The sequence below is a fragment of the Schistocerca piceifrons genome, chromosome X (genome assembly GCF_021461385.2).
Source record: "Schistocerca piceifrons isolate TAMUIC-IGC-003096 chromosome X, iqSchPice1.1, whole genome shotgun sequence".
NCBI lineage: Eukaryota > Metazoa > Arthropoda > Insecta > Orthoptera > Acrididae > Schistocerca > Schistocerca piceifrons.
The window spans coordinates 444,533,302-444,554,382 of NC_060149.1; the positions used below are offsets into that span (position 1 = coordinate 444,533,302).

Below are 21,081 nucleotides of genomic sequence, written 5' to 3' on the forward strand. Positions count from 1 at the left end.
CACCAAGGCAGGTCTCGTGATACGAGAGTGGACTCGACCCCAGTTGTACGAGAACCAAGCTACCGCCCAGTTGTACGCGAACCTAGCTATCGCCCAGTTGTACGAAGCCTTTCTCTCTCATTAGCCGAGAGACAGAATAGCCATCAGAAGTTAATGGCTACGAACTAGCAAGGAGCCATTGGTATCAGTGCCTATAGCTTACGAGTAATCAAGAGAGATGTATTCCAAGGAATAAATAAAAGTTAAGTAAAAAGCATCTACATACTTTTCTTCGTATTCATTTATAAGTTCTCATGTTCCAGACTTCACGCCCGTCTGCTGTAGTGCGTGCACTATCTGCCACAGCATTAGTCTAGCGTGCCTTTCTTTTGGCTACTACCGTGTGGCGTAACAGTCTTGTTACGTCACTACATGCCCAATATTTATCCAAAAATGCGTCATCAGTGCTATTGTGTTCTCGGTACTCTGTCGCATGTCCTTGTACTTGTTCAAAGTGTCAAATCATGAAGGAAATGTTCCAAACATTCATTACTAGAGGGCACATGGTGTTTGTACCAAGCAGTGCTCCCCTCAGGAGTTCCAAATGCCAGTACAATTCATGCGTGTACGGTCTCCAAATGTGGTATCATCGAAGTGTCTCACACTCTTCCATCTCAAATAGCTGTTAAAAATTCTTACTCTGAAACAGAAGACTGGAAGAACCTCAGTGTATTGAAAATCGGAATGACCACGGCAGATTTAAGCCTTGCCGTACTTCATCTGAAAGACCAGCCATGTTTTTAAGTTGTAAACCAGAAGGACCTGTGGACAATGTTGATTTTTATTCAAAAATTGGTTCAAATGGCTCTAAGCACTATGGGACTTAACATCTGAGGTCATCAGTCCCCGAAACTTAGAACTACTCGAACCTAACTAACCTAAGGACGTCACACACATCCATGCGCGAGGCAGAATTAGAACCTGCGACCGTAGCAGCAGCGCGGTTGCGGACTGAAGCGCCTAGAACCGCACGGCCACAGAGGCCAGCGCCTTTTATTCCTCAACAGCACAGGGAGTTGTACAGTAAATTTTGTAGCATCTGATCTCAAGAGTGGAGTTGTGTAAGAAACAGAAGTCAATATTGAGAGATTTTTTTCATGAATTTAATTTTGTTATTCCCTTCTAAAAACTGCACACGTGCGAGATGGACTCGCGCTCTCTGAGAGTTCCGTACAAACATAATTATGTATAGTCCTACAGGTAGTTCACCACATAAATAGCTGTACTCTCTGATAGCACTGACTTAGAAGTTTAAATTTTGTACAACGCCAAGCTACCGTAGACCTTAGTATTTTACTTGAATTTCAGTTTAATACTTCCATCCGTTCCTGAGAAAAAGGAGTCTGAACTGACGGACAACAAAGCGATCGTATAAGGGTTTCGTTTTTATGTATTGAGGTGAGGAACCCCAAAAAATGTAAATAAAATGAGAAATTGTTTGTGTTGACTACAGTTCAGCTATAGTTAAAACATTTCTGCCGAATGTAGGTACTTTTTATTGCTACAAATAAAACGTAATGCCTCTGTATTAATAACACTTTGAACCTTTCTTATTGGCTCTCAGAACCAGTCAGTTTTCTGAATGGCACTTACAACTTTCTTAATAAATAACCGAATTTATGTTCTAATTTGTCTCAATATTTTTTGTAGTGATGAGATGGGCAGCATAATTCTGTGGTATCAGAATATATACTCAGTGTTCTTGATATAAATAAGTTATGTACAAAAATATACACTGTTTTTTATTTTCCTGAAAAATGTGAGATTTGACATGTAGAATGTTTTCCACTTCTGCCCTTCATATGACTTTTCGTTGGCTTCCATTATCCAGAGAGCACGAAATTTTCTTACTGCCACGGTATATTAACAGCGTTGCTCATGCAATAATTGGCAAAATGTTATACTCCCTTTGTTAGAAAAGTTCCAGGACAGGATTAAAAAAAAATTAATAAAAAATTTCACTTACCAAGTCATGAGCCTATCGAAGTTGACCCCTTGCCTATCTATATACAGTTGCCAACGTTTCTGAAGGTCTTGGATGTAAGCAGGGAAATTTTCAGTTGCGATGCTTGTAAGCTCATTTGTCACTGCCCATTGGATGTTTGTGATATCTTGATCAAGTTTTCTTTGAGTCGCATTTTCACTCGCGAAAAAAAAAAGGAAAGAACTCAAGACGAGAGTTTGGGCGAATATGGCGGATGTGGGATGGCAATAATAGAATGTCTGGCCAGATAGTCGGAAACAGATACGGTAGTGTTGGGAATTGCATTGTCATGCAGTAAGAACCAGTCCTGATAATGCCACAAATCAGTTCGGTGACATCCAATTGATTGTCGCAAACGTTTCAAGACCTTGATGTAAAGAGTTTCGTTCACTGTTTGACCTGGAGGAACATACTCACGGTGAACTATTCCTTTACTCTCAAAGACTGCAATCTACATTGTCATTCCCAGTTATAACCTTCGACAGGAATGTGGGCTCACATATGGTTCTATCCAGGTGGGGCCAAATTCGAATCATCAGTTGATATTTGAATGCGTGTAAGGTGTATATTGCACGCTAAATGCCATGGCCGCTAGATGAGCAGTCGGCTGGGGAAACATAGGGAGGCATGGGGAGCGCAGCAGTGGCGGGGACTCGCTTAGAGCGATATAGGGGAAATCCCGAGCGCTGGATTGAAAGTGCGGCTCTAAACTGAAACGTACACTCACATTTTTGGTAGATATTAAGCGGCGCCCCTCCATGCCCACACTTGCGTGGTGACCATTCAAAAAGATCTGTCACCTCTTCTTTGGTTAGTATCTAAAAATAATTCCGCTGAAAATACAGCGATTTATTTTCGTCTGGTTTGTTAACCATTTGTAGCTTTCAGAGAGGAGTCATAGGTGGAGAATTTTGAGTAAAACCTACACATTTTTCTTCTTGCCATGATAAAATTTGCTTCTTTTGCCAAAACTCAGCGGACTTTCCACAACCTCATCTCACTAACACGTTGTGCAGACGCAAATGCGAGAGAATTCTGAAATAGTGGTTTAGTAAGTGGGGAACTGAGGAAAAGAACATCCTCAGTACAAAATAAACGTGTAATGACTCCACTTATGTTGTTCCAAAACCCATAGCAATTCTCATTTAACCAGCTATCAATGTCCCTTAAAAATTACATTCTTTCAGCTATAAAACCTGTAGTTATTGCAATACGGCAAAGTACTCCCCTGTTTATGTGCTACCATTTACCACAATCTCATTTCGATACCTCAAACTGTTTATGAAATATGGGGAATGTTGTGGATATTTCACTCTGGCTTTATTGCTGGACCGGTGCGATCGCAAATAAGTAAGGTATGTCAGATCAATTCTCTTGAGATTGATGTCAGATAGAGACTTCCAACCGAGTATAAAGAAAAATTCAATATGTTTGCTAAATTTCATACGCAGCAACATATTTGTACTATGCAACAGACACACCATCCTAGCGACCCTATTTTTCATTGCAAACTTTTTCGAATTTCACGCAAGGTCTTACTTCCACGTAAATATCCCAATAACTGTGACCTCTAATGAAATGATTGTCACATCATAATGAACCTTACATATAAAGCAACAAGTAAAGCAAAAATGAAATTTTTTACCTAATAGTTTCTATAAAATCGTTTGAGAAAAATTGCAGGGCATGCGTGTCAATTCTGTCATTGCCAACAGGCCAAAAGATGGCAAACACTTGTCGGCCTCCCCTTCTGACCTCGCCCAGCTCATTGGACGAAAACTGGTAACTGCAAAAAGAAAGAAAAAAAAAACTTTATCGCAGACAAAAGGGGACATGGCTATACGAGCTGACCCGAATAAACCCGAACGGGTGAATGCCAATCGCTGTTTGTTTCTGTGGTTGATTTGGTGTGAGAATGATAAGCGTTGTTATAATTATTAGCGACATCCATAGATTCAGACTACCATAGTGGAAATAAACTATTATCAGGAATAACAGGTAGGAAAGATTACGTATTATCATCTCGGTGTATCCAAGAAAATAAAATTTTGCCAGATCACTAAACTACCAAGGGCCAGTTAAGCTTAAGTTTTATTCTCGAAATAGCGCGGAAAACGCATTGTTCGAATACATAATAACGCCTAATCGGGGAATAAACGCTGGATAACTGAACCGGTGATTCTGGCAGGGTTAGTGAAGTTAATGGAGAATAAGTTTTGACAATGACAGGAATAGTTACGGAATTAGTGATGACAATATTGTTTGTGAGAATGAGGAAGGAGAAGAAACAAGGACATCACACAAATTATATGGAAGCATATGACAGTTCCAAATTATATAATAATTTCGTACTACTACTTTTCGATCTCACGTTTGAGAAACAAGAGCATATGAATGAGATGTGAAACTATTTCCTAACATAAAACTTTTTGCATGTAGTAGGCCTAACAGGCGTTTGATATTGGTACTTCGTGAATTGTATTTTGTCGTGTTATTTATGTAAATAAGGTAGATAAAAATGACCATATGTGCGAAAACAGCCTCCCTTATTTGGCGTGTGTTACAATTGCTGCAACGTTAGAAAGACCCATTCCGTCTTATCTGGCAGACCATGACGAAATAGACGTAATCAAATGGTGAAACCACACCAGTCTTGGTTACTATTTGTATTAACGGATTTTTCGGTATTAGACAACGACATTTTTACGTTTGACGAACTTTGATGAGGTAATAGATTATTTCGCAGAAAGGACAGCACGCCATGTACAGCTGTTGGCAAGATTAGAGAGAAAAACATGCTGGGACTTACGACTTGAAGAAATGTGTGCTGTCTTGCCTGTCTCTTGTCTTTACTGGTTTTGTGTTTCCTATATTTAATTTTTAGTTACACAAAAGAGAAAGTTATTAGCTAATAGGCAATAAGGAACGCAAATTTTCTGAAGAGTTCTTATTCGCGGATATTGAAGTTTTTATGTATGTGTGCTACAGATAGGGCAACCTGACTAGCATATGGACAAGGGAGAAAAGTACGTTTTAGTAGACCTAATATAGGAATTTCACACCCATCCATTTCGTAAACAGTTTCATTTACAAGCCAGATACACCCGACAGCTGCCGCTGGGGCGCGTTGCGATCGCATATTACACGTTGGGGCCCACTTACCGAATGCACAAGTCGCATCGTTTCTGAGTATTCAGCAGCACATTGAACTCGGAACGCTCAACGTTAACGTTCGACGGCACGGTCCGTGTGCCGGCAGCCTTACACGCTCCACGTTTGAATCAGTATGTGCTGTAGGCGGGCGTTCAGCTCTGAGATCGTCTTCCTCTGAATCTGTACCTTTACGAAACCTTTTGTGCCACCCGAAAACACGATTTCTTGAAAGTGCCTCACCTACATATGTTTCCTTATAGTTGTCCTAGTTTCACAAGGATTTTACCTAGCTTAAAGCTGAACTTAATATTCACTCTTTGCTCACAATCAGCACCTACTGAGTCACCACAACTAATTCGCCAAGAACCCAAACAGTGTGTTGCTAAGCAGAGACATGCCACATAGTGAGTTGGTGCAGAAACATGGCCTAGGTCATTTCAAGCACGTACACATACCAGGTAACAAAAAAAAAAAAAAAAAAACATTTGTTCGTGTTTAGATATTGCGAACTGAGAAATAAAAAAGTCCTGTCCTGGAACTTTTCATTCAAAGGAAGTGTATTTGGAGTCCTAATGTGATGGGATGGCTGGCTATGTGTTTGATGCTGCTGTGGTGATCGCAAACTGGCAGCCTTCAGTGTTGGGAGGCATAGAGGACAAACACCAAATGTGATGTATCTAAGGCTCACTGATACACTATTCGAGCTTTATTATACATACTTTCATAATTTGCCTGGCAGCAAATACATGGCATGGATTCAACAAGTCATTGGAAGTCCTCTGCAGGAATATTGAGCCATGCTGCCTTTATAGCTGTCCATAACTGTGAGTGTTGTGCCAGTGCTGGATTTTGTGCACAAACTGGCCTCTCGATTATGTCACATAAATGATGATGATTAGGACAACACAACACCCAGTCCCTGAGCGGAGAAAATCTCCGACCCAGCTGGTAATCGAACCCGGGCCCTGAGGATTGGCACTCTGTCGTGCTGACCACTCAGCTACTGGCGGCGGACATACAAATCTTAGACTGGATTCATGTTGGATGATCTGGACGGCCAAATGATTCGCTTGAACTGTCCAGAAAGTTCTTCAAACCAATTACGGACAATTTTGACCTGGTGCATTGTCAACCATAGAAATTCCAGTGGTGTATGGGAACATGACGTCCATGAATGGCTGCAAATCGTCTCCCATCACCATTTACAGTCAATGATCAGTTCAGCTAGATCAGAGGATCCAGTCTATCCTGTGTAACCACAGCCCACACCATTATGGGGGCACCACCAGCTTGCACACTGTCTTGTTGACAACTGGTGTCCATGTCTTTGTGGGGTCTGCACCATGCTCGTACCTTACCATCAGCTCTTGGCAACTGAAATTGGGACTTATCTGATGAGGTCACAGTTTTCCAGCCATTTAGAGTCATTGTCTTAATGGATATGTTTGTCATATATCCCACATTATCTCATGCAGTGTTGCTTGTCAGTTAGCACAGACGACTGTGCACAAATGCTGCTGCTCTTAGTCATTAAGTGATGGTGATCAGCCTCTGTGTTGTCTGCAGTGAGAGACAATGCTGAAGTTTGGTATTCTTGGTACAACCCATCGTGTGGCCATAAGCACATGAATCATAAGCTGTCCCATGACATTTGTCAGCTTAGTATATAATGAGGAAAGGGTGAGTAGTAGCTGGTACATGAGAGAGGTTTTGGTGTCTAAAGTACTGCCCTTCCTTTAGGGAACTCCACAACCCTATATTTCAGTGGGATAAGGCCCAGCCCATGTAAATAGGGTTGTGGAAGTCTTTTTCGAAGAAAAGGTTTCACGCTGTTCATGTGAACCATAGACCATTGAACATCCAAACTGTCTGGCTGCAGGACAGGAGGGGGAGGGGGGGGGGGGGAGGAGGTTCTCCAGAAATACACACAGGTCCTCTTTGAACCCAGGCCACTACTGCTGAATCTTGAAGTCTGAGATCAACCTACGATTTTGTAATGCTAATGACTGTTTTCACTGAACCTAATCAGTGGTACGTATGAGGCCATTTCAGTCACAAGTCTCATTCCTGGTGTTGCAGTTTTCATGTATGTTAGTGAAACTTCAACTGGTCTGCACATCTGAAAACCATTTATCAATGTCTCTACAGTCTATATCTGAGGTCTAACAACAAAGTTCCAGAAGCTGTTCAGGAAAGTCTCCTGAGTGGTTTCCCATGATTTCCCTAAATCATTTAAGACAAATGCTGGGATAGTTCCTTTGAAAGAGCACATCTGCTTTCCTTCTCTATCTTTCCTTATTCCAAGTTTGTGTTCTGTGTCTAATGACCTTGTTGTCGATAGGATATTAAACACTATTCTCGTCTTGCTCCTGACTGTTTTCATATCTTAGACCCATGGTGTCCTCTGATTTTTTTACATAGTAATTTTCTGTTGACCTTTTATATGTACAATGTCTCTAGGATTATCCAAGGTGAACTTCTGTTTAAAAGGAAATAAGTTAATTGTTTATGTTATTCTTATGTCCATCATATCATATACAAAGGAGCAAACAACCAAAACTTGAAAAATAAAAATCATAAGTAAAGTGATAACCATCAGACAAAACACTTGCATTTTTATTGTTGTACTGTTCAATGTCTTTTCTAATTGTCAGCAGAACTGTTTTCTTAAAGCAGCTGTTCTGTATTACAACCACCATGATCACAGTCGACTACACTATCTGTCACATTATTAACAGTTGCAAACACTTTAGCATCCCCATGATAGGATACAATGCCAGTGATTTCAGTTATTCTGAAAACCAAGTCTATGAGAGTGTCAACTACAAAGTAATCTAGATTTTTGACAAAAAATTCTAAGTGGAATGGGTGGACATTCATTTGGACCACTGTTCAACATCAAAAGAGTAACACTGGACAGAGCTTTGAGAGTGGAAAATATTGTGTAAACACTAAACACAAATGTCTTCAAGAAATTGTATTTTTCGCAAATTTGTTGATACAAACTCGAAAAACCCAACTCAGCTCTAGAACTTCTGCACAACATGCGATGCATGTTCTGTTTGGTGTAGGTTGCACCACGGAGAACGAGTAGACACTGCTGAAATGTGTGTGAAATGTTTGCTGATTAAGACCGACTCACTGTGATAAAGAATATATTCTCTCAGATATTGCACCCTCAGGTATCAATTGAGATCAGTAGTCAGAGAGAGCTGAGCAATGTCTGATGCTCTGCCAATATGTGATCCATATCATCTCAGAGATGTAGATCAGGCACTCCCAACTCATACATCAGAAAGACGCACTAGGACATGAAGCAGCATGGACAATATCGAAATCCCTAAATACTTGTACATTGAGATTTGGACTTGGAACATCCAAGGCACACCTCAAGACATGTTTTCCATGTAAGACAACTCTTAGTGATTGTGGAGAGTAACATTAAAAGTGTTCACCTATGAAAAAGTGCACCTCGTACCTTGTAAAGTCCACCATGGAGAATCAAGTGACTGCAGTATCAAGGGGTTGTGACATTACTAAGTACTGGCTTGATGTGATTTAGGAAAAGTCTTCCTTCTTGCAGCTGTGAATTCAGTATTCAAAGAAGCTGTTAATACTATGTATGTTTCTAGACACTTCATCTATGTGTAATGTGCAATGTATGGTATACAGTAATAACTGTTCATGTACAACCTTCATTGTTCCTGAAATGAAGAGAATAAATATGAGTCCAAAGGAAGTAACATGTAAGTATCATACCTGTTGAAACAGCTGGTCATGGAACAGAACCACTGCAACTAATTCATCATTGTCTTAACCACATCTGAAAGTGGTCCTTAGTGTCACTTATATTGACACTTTGTCATGTTAAAATGGCGTGAAGATATGAATTATCAATGTCACATCATTTACAAAGTCCCTTTACAAAGGAGATGTCCAAGGTATGTTTCTTAGTCCTCTTCAGTCAGTAAGAACAATAATCATTTTCTTGGCAGCAAACTGTTGAAGTTCATCCTTATTTCAAGCCACTCAGCAAAAAAATCCTGAATAACCTTTGACAGATTGTTGGTTGGCAACATATCCATCCTATAATTATTGGTACTGTCTCACAGTGAATGTTCAGTGTGTTTTTTCCAGTCAGCATCCATGCATGCAAGCCGTATACTGAACAGACTGACTTTTTGAAGATTACTCAATATAATGCACTTAATCTATCAAATTATTTTATTATCGTGTCAAATTATATGCATATCAGCATTATTAGCATATCAAATTAATTTGTTAGCATATTTATGATTTCTGATGCATGTCTTAAACTTTTAAAATTCCAAAATTGTTGATAAGCTGCTATTAATCACTGCCGTAAGTTGAAATGATTTTGTTTGTCATTCCATAACAAAAAATTCTTTGTTAAATACAACTAACTTTTATAACTGATATCATTTACTGAAACTAAAAATTTATGTATTACTGATTGAATGGTTATCCACATTTTAAAAATTGGTACTTTTTTTTAAATTTCAGACACTCCACCTCAATTTGTTTATCGCTTCATCAGACAGACAATTCAACCAGGACAACCAATTTCATTGAAATGTGTTGCTTCTGGAAACCCCACTCCCAACATAAAGTGGGCACTTGATGGATTTCCATTACCACATAATGAAAGGTAAACTGACAGAAGTTTGAAAAGAAAAAGACTCAAAGTTTTAAATAGTCTTCAAAATGGTGTCAGCTGTAATCAATTTGAATCTATCCAGTAGCTTCACCAAAGGCTCATTCAGCTTCTTTGTTTACTTGTGTTTTGTTTTTGCAAACTCTAAAAGTAGTGTTGTGGATAAGTATGATATTGATTAAATTACCCAGTAATTCAGTTTCTGTAAATGGTAAACAACTCATAAAGAACACAAATACATGTGTTACACCATATTTCAGATAACTCAATCCTGTTGCTGTTAGTGTCTTGTATAGACCAACAGAATGAAGAACTGTTAAGTTTGTAAAAATTTTCAGCTCCTCATTCCCTAGTCACTCATACTTTCACATTCATTTAATTAAGATGTAACACTATATGCTGATGGTACAAGTAGTGCATGTACTTTCATTAGCTTACGGAAAAGACACCAAACTATTGAGCAACTGTATACGTTAAACATTTAATAAACTGAAGATAAAGCATGATGCTGTGAATAAAGAGCATGATTTTGTCCAGAACATTCAGAACATTCAGAGAGCAGTTACGTTTTTTTATGCATCCTGCTATGTTGAATGTGCTGTGAAAGAGATTCTAGGCAATAATGACAGTGAGCTCAGTCAGGAGTTCCTTATTCCTCTTATTTTAATTGTTGAACACAAAAAACTATTATAATTACATGTGCAGTCTTCTTGGAATGAAGCATTTACTCAGAACTTTGAGAAGCTTACTGCTAACTGTTCCAGCAGTGAACTGTCCAGGTCATTTTCTTGCAATGATATGTAGAATAATGTAACATCATTATTCAAATTTGATTTCTACAACAATCTCAATCTTCATGCCTCTCAGATAAGACATCATTGCAGAAATTTCTAGAAAAAGCAGCACTCTGTACAGGGTGTCTGAGAAGTCCTAGTACCTATTTTGACTTTGTACAATTGGGGAAATAAATAGTTGTTTTATTATTGATATCCCACATTTGAGGTGGACAAAACATTGTTACCAATATCAGTATTATATTATTCTGTTTCAATATTTTATTTTTTCTGTTGTAGCCTCACATTATCAGCTTGGGGTTTGTAGGACTCTTCTGATAGGTCAGGGGTGCACTACACAAAGGAAGCAGCTACTCAGGTAACAGAGTATTTGTGGAGTGCACATGAGGGTTTTTTAGGCTAGCCAGTAGTTTGAGGTACTCTGATGAACACTTGCCACTCAAAACACAGCAAGGGGAGTCAGATCACATTCAGAGCAGATACACTTCAACTGTCAAAATTTTATCAGAAAATTGTCAAAGTATTCATAACAATGTTACCAAATTTACTGCCCTCCAGGAAAGTTCATGCTCTGAAATTATTCTCGGGACCAAGAGCTGGCTGAAACCCAAAGTGGAATGCTCTGAAATATTTAGTAAATTATGCAACATATACTGTAAAGGCAGATTAGGGGCCATAGGACGGGGAGTGTTCATTGCAGCTGACAAAACGGTCACCCGATTCTGCTGTGGCGGTTCTAGAGTAATTTAAAGGAAGTCTATTGTCAGTAACATGGAAATACCCAGTCATGCAATATTAGTTGGAGGTGACTTTAACCTACCGAGTATTAAGTGGGCTCTCTATGGATTCACTGCAGGAGGTACAGCTAGACAGTCATGCAAAGTACTTTTGAACACTTTTTCTGAAAACTGTCTTGAGCAGTTAGTTCAGCAGCCCAGACATAAGGGAAATATTTTAGACATTGTAACTACATATAGGCTGGAACTTATTGACAACAACAGTGTAGAAACAGGGATTAGCAATCATGATGTCATTTTAGCAGCTATGGTTATAAAAATTAATGAATCAGTTAAGAAGGTTAGAAAAGTTTTCTGCTAGAAAAAATCAGATAAGCAGTTGTTATCATCTCACTTAGACAGTGAACTGATATCACTTAGCTCCAGTAAGAGGGGCATAGGGGAACTGTGGGCAAAGTTTAAGCAGATTGTAAATCGTGGTCTGGAGAACTAAGTGCCTAGTAAGTGGATCAGGAATGCAAAAGACAGTCCATGGTTTAATAACAAGGTTTGGAAAACACTGAGTAAGCAGAGGCTTTTGTACTCTCATTTCAAAAGAAAATGTGCAAATGACAGCAAGCAGAGGTTAGTAGAGATTCATGTGTCTGTCAGAAGATCATTGCGCAAAGCATACAAAAACTATCATCACCATGTTAGCAAAAGATCTGGCAGAGAACCAAAGAAAATTCTAGTCCTATGTAAAACTGCTAAGTGGCTGTAAGACTTCCATCCAGTTACTTGTTGACCAGTCTGGTGTGGCAGTTGAACATAGCAAAATGAAAGCCAAAGTTTTAAATTTCATGTTCAAGACATTTTCATGGAGGAAAATCATACAAACATATTGGTGTTTCAACAGTGAAATTTTCAGTCTGCAGCAAAGTGTGTGATGTTATGAAACTTCTTGGCAGATTAAAACTGTTAGCCAGACAGAGACTTGAACTCAGGACCTTTGCTTTTCAGAGAAAGTGCTGTACCAACTGAGCTACCCGAGCATGAGTCGTGACCCGTCCTCATAATTTTACTTCTGCAAGTGCCTTGTCCCCTACAGTCCACACTTCACAGAAGTTCTCCCACAAAACATATTGGACAAGCACTACTGAAAGCAAGCATATTGTGAAGACATGGCTTAGCTACAGCCTGGGGTATGTTTTGAGAATGAAATTTTCACTATGCAGCAGAATGTGCATTGAAGGTAGGAGATGTGGTACTGGCAGAAGTAATATTGTGAGGATGGGTCATGAGTCATGCTTGGGTAGCTCAGCTGGTAGAGCACTTGCCAGTGAAAGGCAAAGGTCCTGAGATTGAGTCTTGGTCCAGCACACAGTTTTAAACTGACAGGAAGTTTCGTTCCATTGTTTGACCATTGAACAGACTCCTGTATGGACAACATAGTAATAAGCATCCTTGGCATAGAGAACCAACTGAAAGAGCTGAAAACAAATAAATCACCAGGTTCAGATGGAATCCCAGTCTAGTTTTTCAAGAAGTACTCTACAGCAATGGTCCTTTAACTAGCTTGCATTTATTGCAAATCTATCTCCCAGCACGAAGTACCAAGCAACTGGAAGAAAGTGCAGGTGACTCCTGTGTATAAGAAGGGCAAAAGAACAGACCCACAAAATTACAGACCAATATCCCTAACATCAGTTTGCTGCAGAATCCTTGAACACATTCTCATTTCGAATATAATAAATTTTCTTGAGACCAGTAGAGGTTTTAGAACACATCGCTTTTGCAAAACTCAGCTTGCCCTTTTCTCACATGATATACTGTGAATTATGGATGAAGGGCAACAGGCAGATTCCTCATTTCCTGAAAGCATTTGACATGGTGCCTCACAGCAGGCTGTTAAAGAAGATGCATTAGGTTCACAGATATGTGAGTGGTTCGAACACTTCTTTAGTTATGGAACCCAGTATGTTGTCCTCAACAGTGAGTGTTCATCAGAGACATGGGTATCACAGGAGTGCCCCAGGTAAATGTGATAGGACCACTATTATTCTTTACATACATAAATGTTTTGGCAGGCATGGTGGGCAGTAATCTGCTGTTATTTACTGATGATGCTGTGGTGTATGGTAAGATGCTGAAATTGAATGACTGGAGGGGGATACAAGATGACTTAGACAAAATTTCTTGTCAGTGTGATGAATGGCTGCTAGGTCTAAGTGCAGAGAAATGTAAGTTAATGTGGATGAGTAGAAAAAAACAAATCAATAATGTTCAGATACAGCATTAATAGTTTCCTGCTTGGCACAGTCACATCATTCAAACATCTGGGCATAACATTGCAAAGCAATATGAAATGGAATGACTATGTGAGGATTGTGATATGGAAGATGAATAGTTGACTTCAGTTTATTTGGAGAATCCTAGGAAAGTGTGGTTCACCTGTAAGGCAGGCCGCATATAGGATGCTAGTGCAACCTATTCTTGAGTACTGTTTGAGTGTTTGGGATTTGTATCAGATCAGATGAAGGGAAGACACTGAAGCAGTTCAGAGGTTGGCTGCTAGATTTGTTACTGGTAGGTTCGAACAACATGCAAGTGTTACAAACATGCTTCAGGACCTCAAATGGTCCCTGGACAGAACTCGTTATTCTTTGCAAGGAACACTGTTGAGAAGATTTAGAGAACCGGTGTTTGAAGCTGACTGCAGAATGATTCTACTGCCTCCAATGTACATTTTGCATAAGGACCATGAAGATATGCTATGAGAAATTAGGGCTTGTATGGTGGCATATATACAGTTGTTTTCCCCTCACTCTATTTGCAAATGGAACAGAAAAGGAAATGATAGCTGGTGGTGTGGGATACCTTCTTCCATGAACCATACAATGGATTGCGGAGTATCTATGTAGATGTAGATGTAGATGAGAGGACACATCAGTGACTAGTCACATGTATGTTCACAAATGTAATGAAAAATGGAAAACAATGATATAGATATTGAGTGTCTTTAGATTACTTAAACAAAGCTCCACCTCTTAAATCAACCCTGCTTTTATTTCAGTGAGTGTTAAGAACAGGTTGAGTAGTAGAAATAAGAAAATGTGAGAGGAAATGTGTGCCACTATCATTCAAGTTATTGAGGAGTTTCCAGTGAAATGCCTTCACAAAAGAGCACCTGAACTTCAAGTAATGCAGTCAACAGTATATTACCATAATAAAAAGATATTCAGTAATGAAAGTATTTAGACCAATGTCTGTGCATGAATTATATAATGATAACATGGAGCAGTAAGTTGAAGCCTGCTGTACTTTGCTGTCACAATGTCCAAATGCTGTCTGTCACACTTGAGAGTATTATTTTGTGATGAATGTGTGATACATTTTTGTTTTCAATGGTGTAATATGGTTTTCTGATTTAAGGAATATGTGCAGAAGTTGGAAAGGAATACACCTCATGATATGCACCAAGATGTCATCATAATACTTAAAAAAAAAAGAAAAAAGAAAAAGAGCTCAAGCATCATGGGTTTACAAGAGGATGGAGATCAGCACACTTCGCTATTCGGGTGCATGAGTTCCTTGTTGAACAATTTTGAGACCACTAGATTGAGCAATGGTTCAGCAAATTCTCCAGTGCCATTTGCATTGAAATGGCCACCATGAAGTCTGTACAGTACCACACCAGACAACTCGGCCCCCATGTAGCTCAGCACTGGTGCAATACTAATGAGGAATTGTTCAAAAGTGTTGAGAAATCTTTCAACGCATAACTCCTGAGATGCTGTGCAAGATATTGAGGAGGTCATGACAGCATATAGATCTCTGTGTAATGCACTGTGGTGTACAACCAGATCTGCTGGATACATTGTTTTTATACATACGTACTTTAAGATGCAACATAAAATACACTGTTTTAGCGTACATGTACTAGGACTTCTCAGACACACTACAGAATAACTTAACATTAGTCAGCACTGGTGCTTACATTTGATCCTTGCAACAGTGTTGCCCTTCAAATGGCTTTGCTAAGAAATAATGAACTATAGGTTTTTTGAAAGAGCCACAGTCATTTATGGTGTAGAAAGCAAATTGAAAGTAACTAGAAACCAAATTAAAACATTATACTGATGTTAAAACTGGAAATGAATACATCTCTTTTTATCAGAGTTCAACAAGTACTATCAGAATAGTAAGACAATAAATTAAACCAGTGAGAGAAACACTGGCACATATTTGCAGTTGCCAAGTTAATCACTATGTCACTAGCCAATGTAAATAATACCCTGTAACTCTGTAGCATTTGATGTAACTATAATATATGTTTTGCTCCACTTTAACAATACTATAACCACAATTTTAAACTTAAGTTCTTTAATATGCTAAAAATGTTCACCAAGGACTGTGGACAAATGTACTGACTTAAAACATAGTTAATATATTGAAGATGTAGCAATGTATTTATTTTTAAATAAATAACTGTATTATTAGTGGTTAACAGATGACAACATCCACATCGCAAACAATTAATGGCATCATTATTAACAGTAAGCCAAACATAATTGAGAGAGAGGGATTTCATCAGTTGGAAATGCCACTGTCAGATCTAAATGAAATCAACTGAATTATTATACTCGTTGCATCATTTGTAAACTCTGTATGTTAAAATGACATGGCAGATGTGGCAGTTCATTGATGAATTTAGTTGTTACTATTGGAAATTTATTCATTTCATTAGTTCTATTTCCACTTGTCTGTCCTGCTCTGTGGCTGTGAGATCAGCGAGTCTGGATGATTTTTGCATAGACTTCTTTGTGCTTTGTGGTACTTCTGAGTACTTTATTTTTTTAGAATGATTGGAATGGCACCCACTCAGTATCTTGAGAACGTCTGAGAAGCCAGTATAAAGATTATATGTGGCCTCTATTTTATAAACTAAGGTTAACAATGGCTGAGAAATACTTGTGCTGCACAAATGTCATTGTAATGTCATTTAAACCAGGAAGTGAAGAATATATGGGTTGACATGTGATGGATCTAAAACACCTGTATGAGTAACCAGGCAATTTGTTACAGTTGCAGTTTCCTTTCCGAACTGTAGCCCTATTTCTGTAAGTTTCCCAGTGTCTTCCAGCAATACACTTATTCTTCAATATGTTACTTACTTTAATTATTTGGCAAATGCTGCCATATGAATGCTTAATTACCTTAAGTGTTCCTGTAAAGTTGTGCATGAACAGGTACTTATATTCTTTCCTTTCTTGGTCTTCATAGTCAGAGCCATTGGTCAGTGCAGATGAGATTTTCACTATATCTTTAATTTTTCCCTTATTAGCTCCTCTCTTCATCCATTTTCTTCATGTGATCAGTAATCAGCATGTTTTGTTTTTAGTATCCCTTCTGATGCCATTGGTTCCTCAGTTCCTTGAAGTGAAACAGCAGTACATTTTAATCTGTCTTCAAACAACAAGTGAGCTGTTACAGTTATTGAGGCTTTCCCTCATGTTTGTAAACAGCAGAGTTCAACTCCCCATCTGCACTTTCTGATTCAAGTTGTCTGTGATTTTCCTTCAACAGTGACAAGGTTGCTGTTCTTTCCTATTCTTCACCATCTTAGTTACCACTCTGTGTGTCCTTTCATCAGACAATACATACCACAGTTCAACAAAAAATCTAATGTTAGTTTCTCATTTAAACAGTATTCTCATTTATGTTGCCAGCCAGAATATTACAACTACTTAACTTTCTTGCAAGTCAGTAATATCTTTCATTACAGCTAGTGGAAAATTTCAGAGCTGTAGGGCTATGTCAGAGGAATGAAGGATCTTGCAATGATAAACCTTCATTTCGAGTTACCTGCACCTTCTGACATAGAATTTTATCGCTATACATTGTTGTTGGAGACTGAATAGTAAATGTTGTAGGAAATTTCCAGTGGAATGTGAATACCTCTGAAATGAAGGAGACTACACACTGAAAAGCAGAAGTGCTGAGTTGTTGACAGGCACACACAAAAAGAAAGAAATCTTGCTATCTTTTGGAATAATCCTTTTACTACCTTGAGTAAAACACACACACACACACACACACACACACACACACACACACACACACACACACAAGCCTTTGCCCCTATATGGTGCCGGCTGGTATATGTTGCTGGCTGGGTTAACAGTGCCAGTGCTGCATTTCGGCAAGACTGGTTGTGGTGGGGCTAATGTTTGGTGGGGTGGATAGAGGGAGAGGTAGGCAGGAGGTAGGCAGAGGGATTGTGGATGGGTGGTGAGCAGCTTGGATGGAGGCAGACCGTTTGTCAGCTTGGAATGGGGGAATGAGGGCTGCCGGTGTATGGGCTACGTGGTGTGATGCATGATTGCAGGAACCAGTGGCAAGTGGTGCACTCTGAAGGTGAGATGGGGACATGAATTAGAAGGAGGTTACAGGACAGAGGAAGGAGAAACTGTTGGGTGGAGGGTGTGGTTACCGTGGGTCACCTGAGATTGAGGCCAGGATGATTACGAGAGCAGAGAATGTGTTGTAAGGTTAACTTCCATCTACATAGTTCAGAGGAGCTGGTGGTGAGAGGAAGGATCCAGATGGCCCAGGTTGTGTAGCAGTCATTGAAATAGAGCATGTTGTGCTCAGCTGCATGTTGTGCCAACAATTGGTCAACTTCGTTTTTGTGAAAAGATTGTCAGTGGACATTCATCCTGGTGGGCAGCTGGTTGGTAGTCATACCAACATAAAAAGCTTTCCAGTGTTTGCAGCAGAGTTTGAATATGACTTGGTTGCTTTCTTGGGTGGCCCAGCCTCTGATAGTGTGGGATAAGCCTGTGACAGGACTGGCATATTAGGTGCTGGGTTACTAGATTGGACAGGTCTTGCACTTTGGTCTGCCACAGGGATATAATCCATACATCATGTGTTCAGGAGTGAGAGTGGCATAGAGATGGATTACGATGTTGTGTAGGTTGGGTGGGCGATGGTACCCCACTTTAGGAGAGGTGTAAAGAGACTTGTCAAGGATGCCCCTCATTTCAGGGCACAATGAGAGATAATAAAAAACCTGGTAAAAGCTATGGTTCAGTTTTTCCACTCATAATCTCCCCCTCCCTCAATAATTTGTTGTTGTCACTCCTATTTTTTATGGTAAAGTATCTTTTCCAAAAATACGAGAGGAGTAAGATTTTCAATAAACTTTTTACTTATCTTCTTTTCTTGTAGCTGGCTCCCAGTTCTTCATATCTAGGGGCTGATTCTTGAAGCTGAAATTTTCATATTTTAGGATCTCATGGTTCCAACTGACATAATTAACTCTGAAGAATACATGCACTGTATTTTTTGTTTTCATGAATATTTTATTCTCTCACATTTTTCTATATCAGACTGTCTTTTGAATTTTCACATTAACAAAGACAAAATTACATTGTTCTTCCCAAATATAAAAACTCGGCTTGTCACGTCAGAGGTATGCCCACTACTATTTCACTCTGCAGTAATAACAATATTCCAAAGGGTTTACAAATTTTCTTGACAAATGAATTTCGATTATTATTATTTCAATTATTATTTATAAATTAATCCAGAAATAAACATAATAAATAGTATCAGATTGCATAATTAATAACAGAAATTTTAAGTGTGCCAAATATTTCTTAATTTCAAATGTTTCTAAATTAAAATAATTTCAACTGTACATTCAGAGCTAGTACATATCGATTGTAACAAACAAAACAAAGTAATTTCTTTTTATATATTTTAGCTTGAAATATAGCAAGTTGTGCAAAAACTCATATGAAAACTTTTAGAGAAACAGCTGAGATAATATTGACCTATTCAGAATTTGAAACTATTTCTGGTATTGACTACTTCTGTTGAGGAAAAGTAATGCTGGAAGAGAGTGTCCCTTCACACAGTCCAAGGTGATATTGGCTGATGAGGGAGGCATTCCTTTGTAGCTGGTTCTTGAGGGTGATGGGAAGATTGGGGGTGTGTAAAGATATGGTGTGGGAAACCTAGTTGTGGACAAGTTTTGGGGGTATGCCTACCTGTGAAGGCCTTCGTGAGGTCTTCAGCATACAGGGCAAGCAAGTTTTTGCCACTGTATATTAGTCTTCCACGGGTGACCAGGCTGTATGGGAGGGATTTTTTTCATGTGGAAAGGGTGGCAGCTGTATAAATGCAGGTACTGTTGGTGGTTAGTGGACTTAATGTGGATAGTGTTGCGGATGGAGCCATTAGATAGTGGGAGATCAACATCCAAGAAGGCTGGGTAGAGGAAGATCAGGTGAAGCAATGAGAAAGAAAGTGTTGAGGTTGTTAAGGAATGTGGATAGGGTGTCTTGGTCTTGAATCCAGATCATAAAGATATCATCAAAGAACATGAAGCAGACTAGGGTTGGGCGTTTTGGGAAGCTAGAAAGGTTGTCTCTAGATGGCCAACAAACTGGTTGGCTTAGGAGGGTGCCACATTAGTACCTATGGCTGTGCTGTGGATTTGTTTGTCTACCATTCCTTTAAAAGAAAGGTATTTGTGAGTCAGGATATAGTTGGTAAGTAGTATAAGAAATGAGGTAGTGTCTTTGGAGACTGAAGGAAGTTATGAGAGGTAGTGGTTAATAGTGGCAAGGCCTTGAGCATGAGGAATGTTGATGTATAGGGAGGTGGCATCAACAGTGATGAGCGGGAGGCTAGGTTTCTGGCTGTTGGTTGGAGATGTTGGTCAATAAGAGCTGAAATTCTTTCAGTGGGAGCACAATAGCCAGCTGCAATGAAGCATCCAGGATTGATGTGTTTCTGGATTTTGGGGAGCATGTAGAAGTTGAGTGTGTTGAGTGCTGTTGGAGTGAGGAGGGAGATGGATTTGGGGAAGACGCTCTGGGAAGGGTAGGAACTGGAGGTTATGCTCGACAACTGGGATGGGATCAGTCTAACAGAGATTGTAGGTGGAGGTGTGAGACAGTTTGCAGGGCCTTTGGTCAGGTAGTTACTGCAAAACATCATGACAGTGGTGGAGCCTTTGTCTACATGGACGATGTTTAAGTGAGGCTCTGTTTTCAGGGTGTGTATGGCTGTCCTGTCTCTAGTTGAAAGGTTAGTGTTCTTAGGAATGGACCTGGTGGTGGTGGCAACACCAAGTTTGAGGTAAGGAATTCCTGGAAGGTGACCAGGGAGTGGTTAGGTGGGAGAGGAGAGAGTCACTGTTGGATGGTATTATGAATTGGGAGAGGCAAAGTTCAATGTTGGGATTATGTTGATTTTGGTTGGATGGACTAGTGGCAAAGAAGTGTTTCCAAGGTACTTAGATTGAATAATTTTTCTAACTGACTCATGGGGAAATCCAGTTAACAGAACAATTCATTACACATTAGCTTAATTTACTTTCCAAGCAGGTTCTGACAGTATTGCTGCATCTGCAATCATGAGAACTGTGTATAGTCCCTCTTCTCCACCCAGCTGTCAATCACAATGTTTTCTCAGTCACATTATGCTCTACTCCATATACCTCAAACTTGGTTGCATACATTTAAAATGGCATGTCACAAGATGCAGGCTTAATAACAAAAAATTATTTACTTTGTAAGATCTATTAAATCTCTGAATTTTTTCGGAGATCTTGCATACAAAAATTCCTTTCATCAATTTACATGCACCCTTCACCTATTTCTTCCTATGCTCTCATGTTCAGTGATATGTAGGCTGTTCCTCACT

The 21,081-nt window shown here is 39.3% G+C and overlaps 1 protein-coding gene across 1 annotated transcript in view; it reads left to right on the forward strand.

The window, feature by feature from the left end:
* The window catches only part of LOC124722409 (Down syndrome cell adhesion molecule-like protein Dscam2), a 758,217-nt gene that overhangs the window by 386,148 nt on the left and 350,988 nt on the right, over positions 1-21,081 (forward strand). Inside the window, exon 7 of the mRNA XM_047247577.1 lies at positions 9,701-9,845. Within this exon, the coding sequence (XP_047103533.1) occupies positions 9,701-9,845 (145 nt within the window). The remainder of the gene's footprint in view (positions 1-9,700; positions 9,846-21,081) is intronic.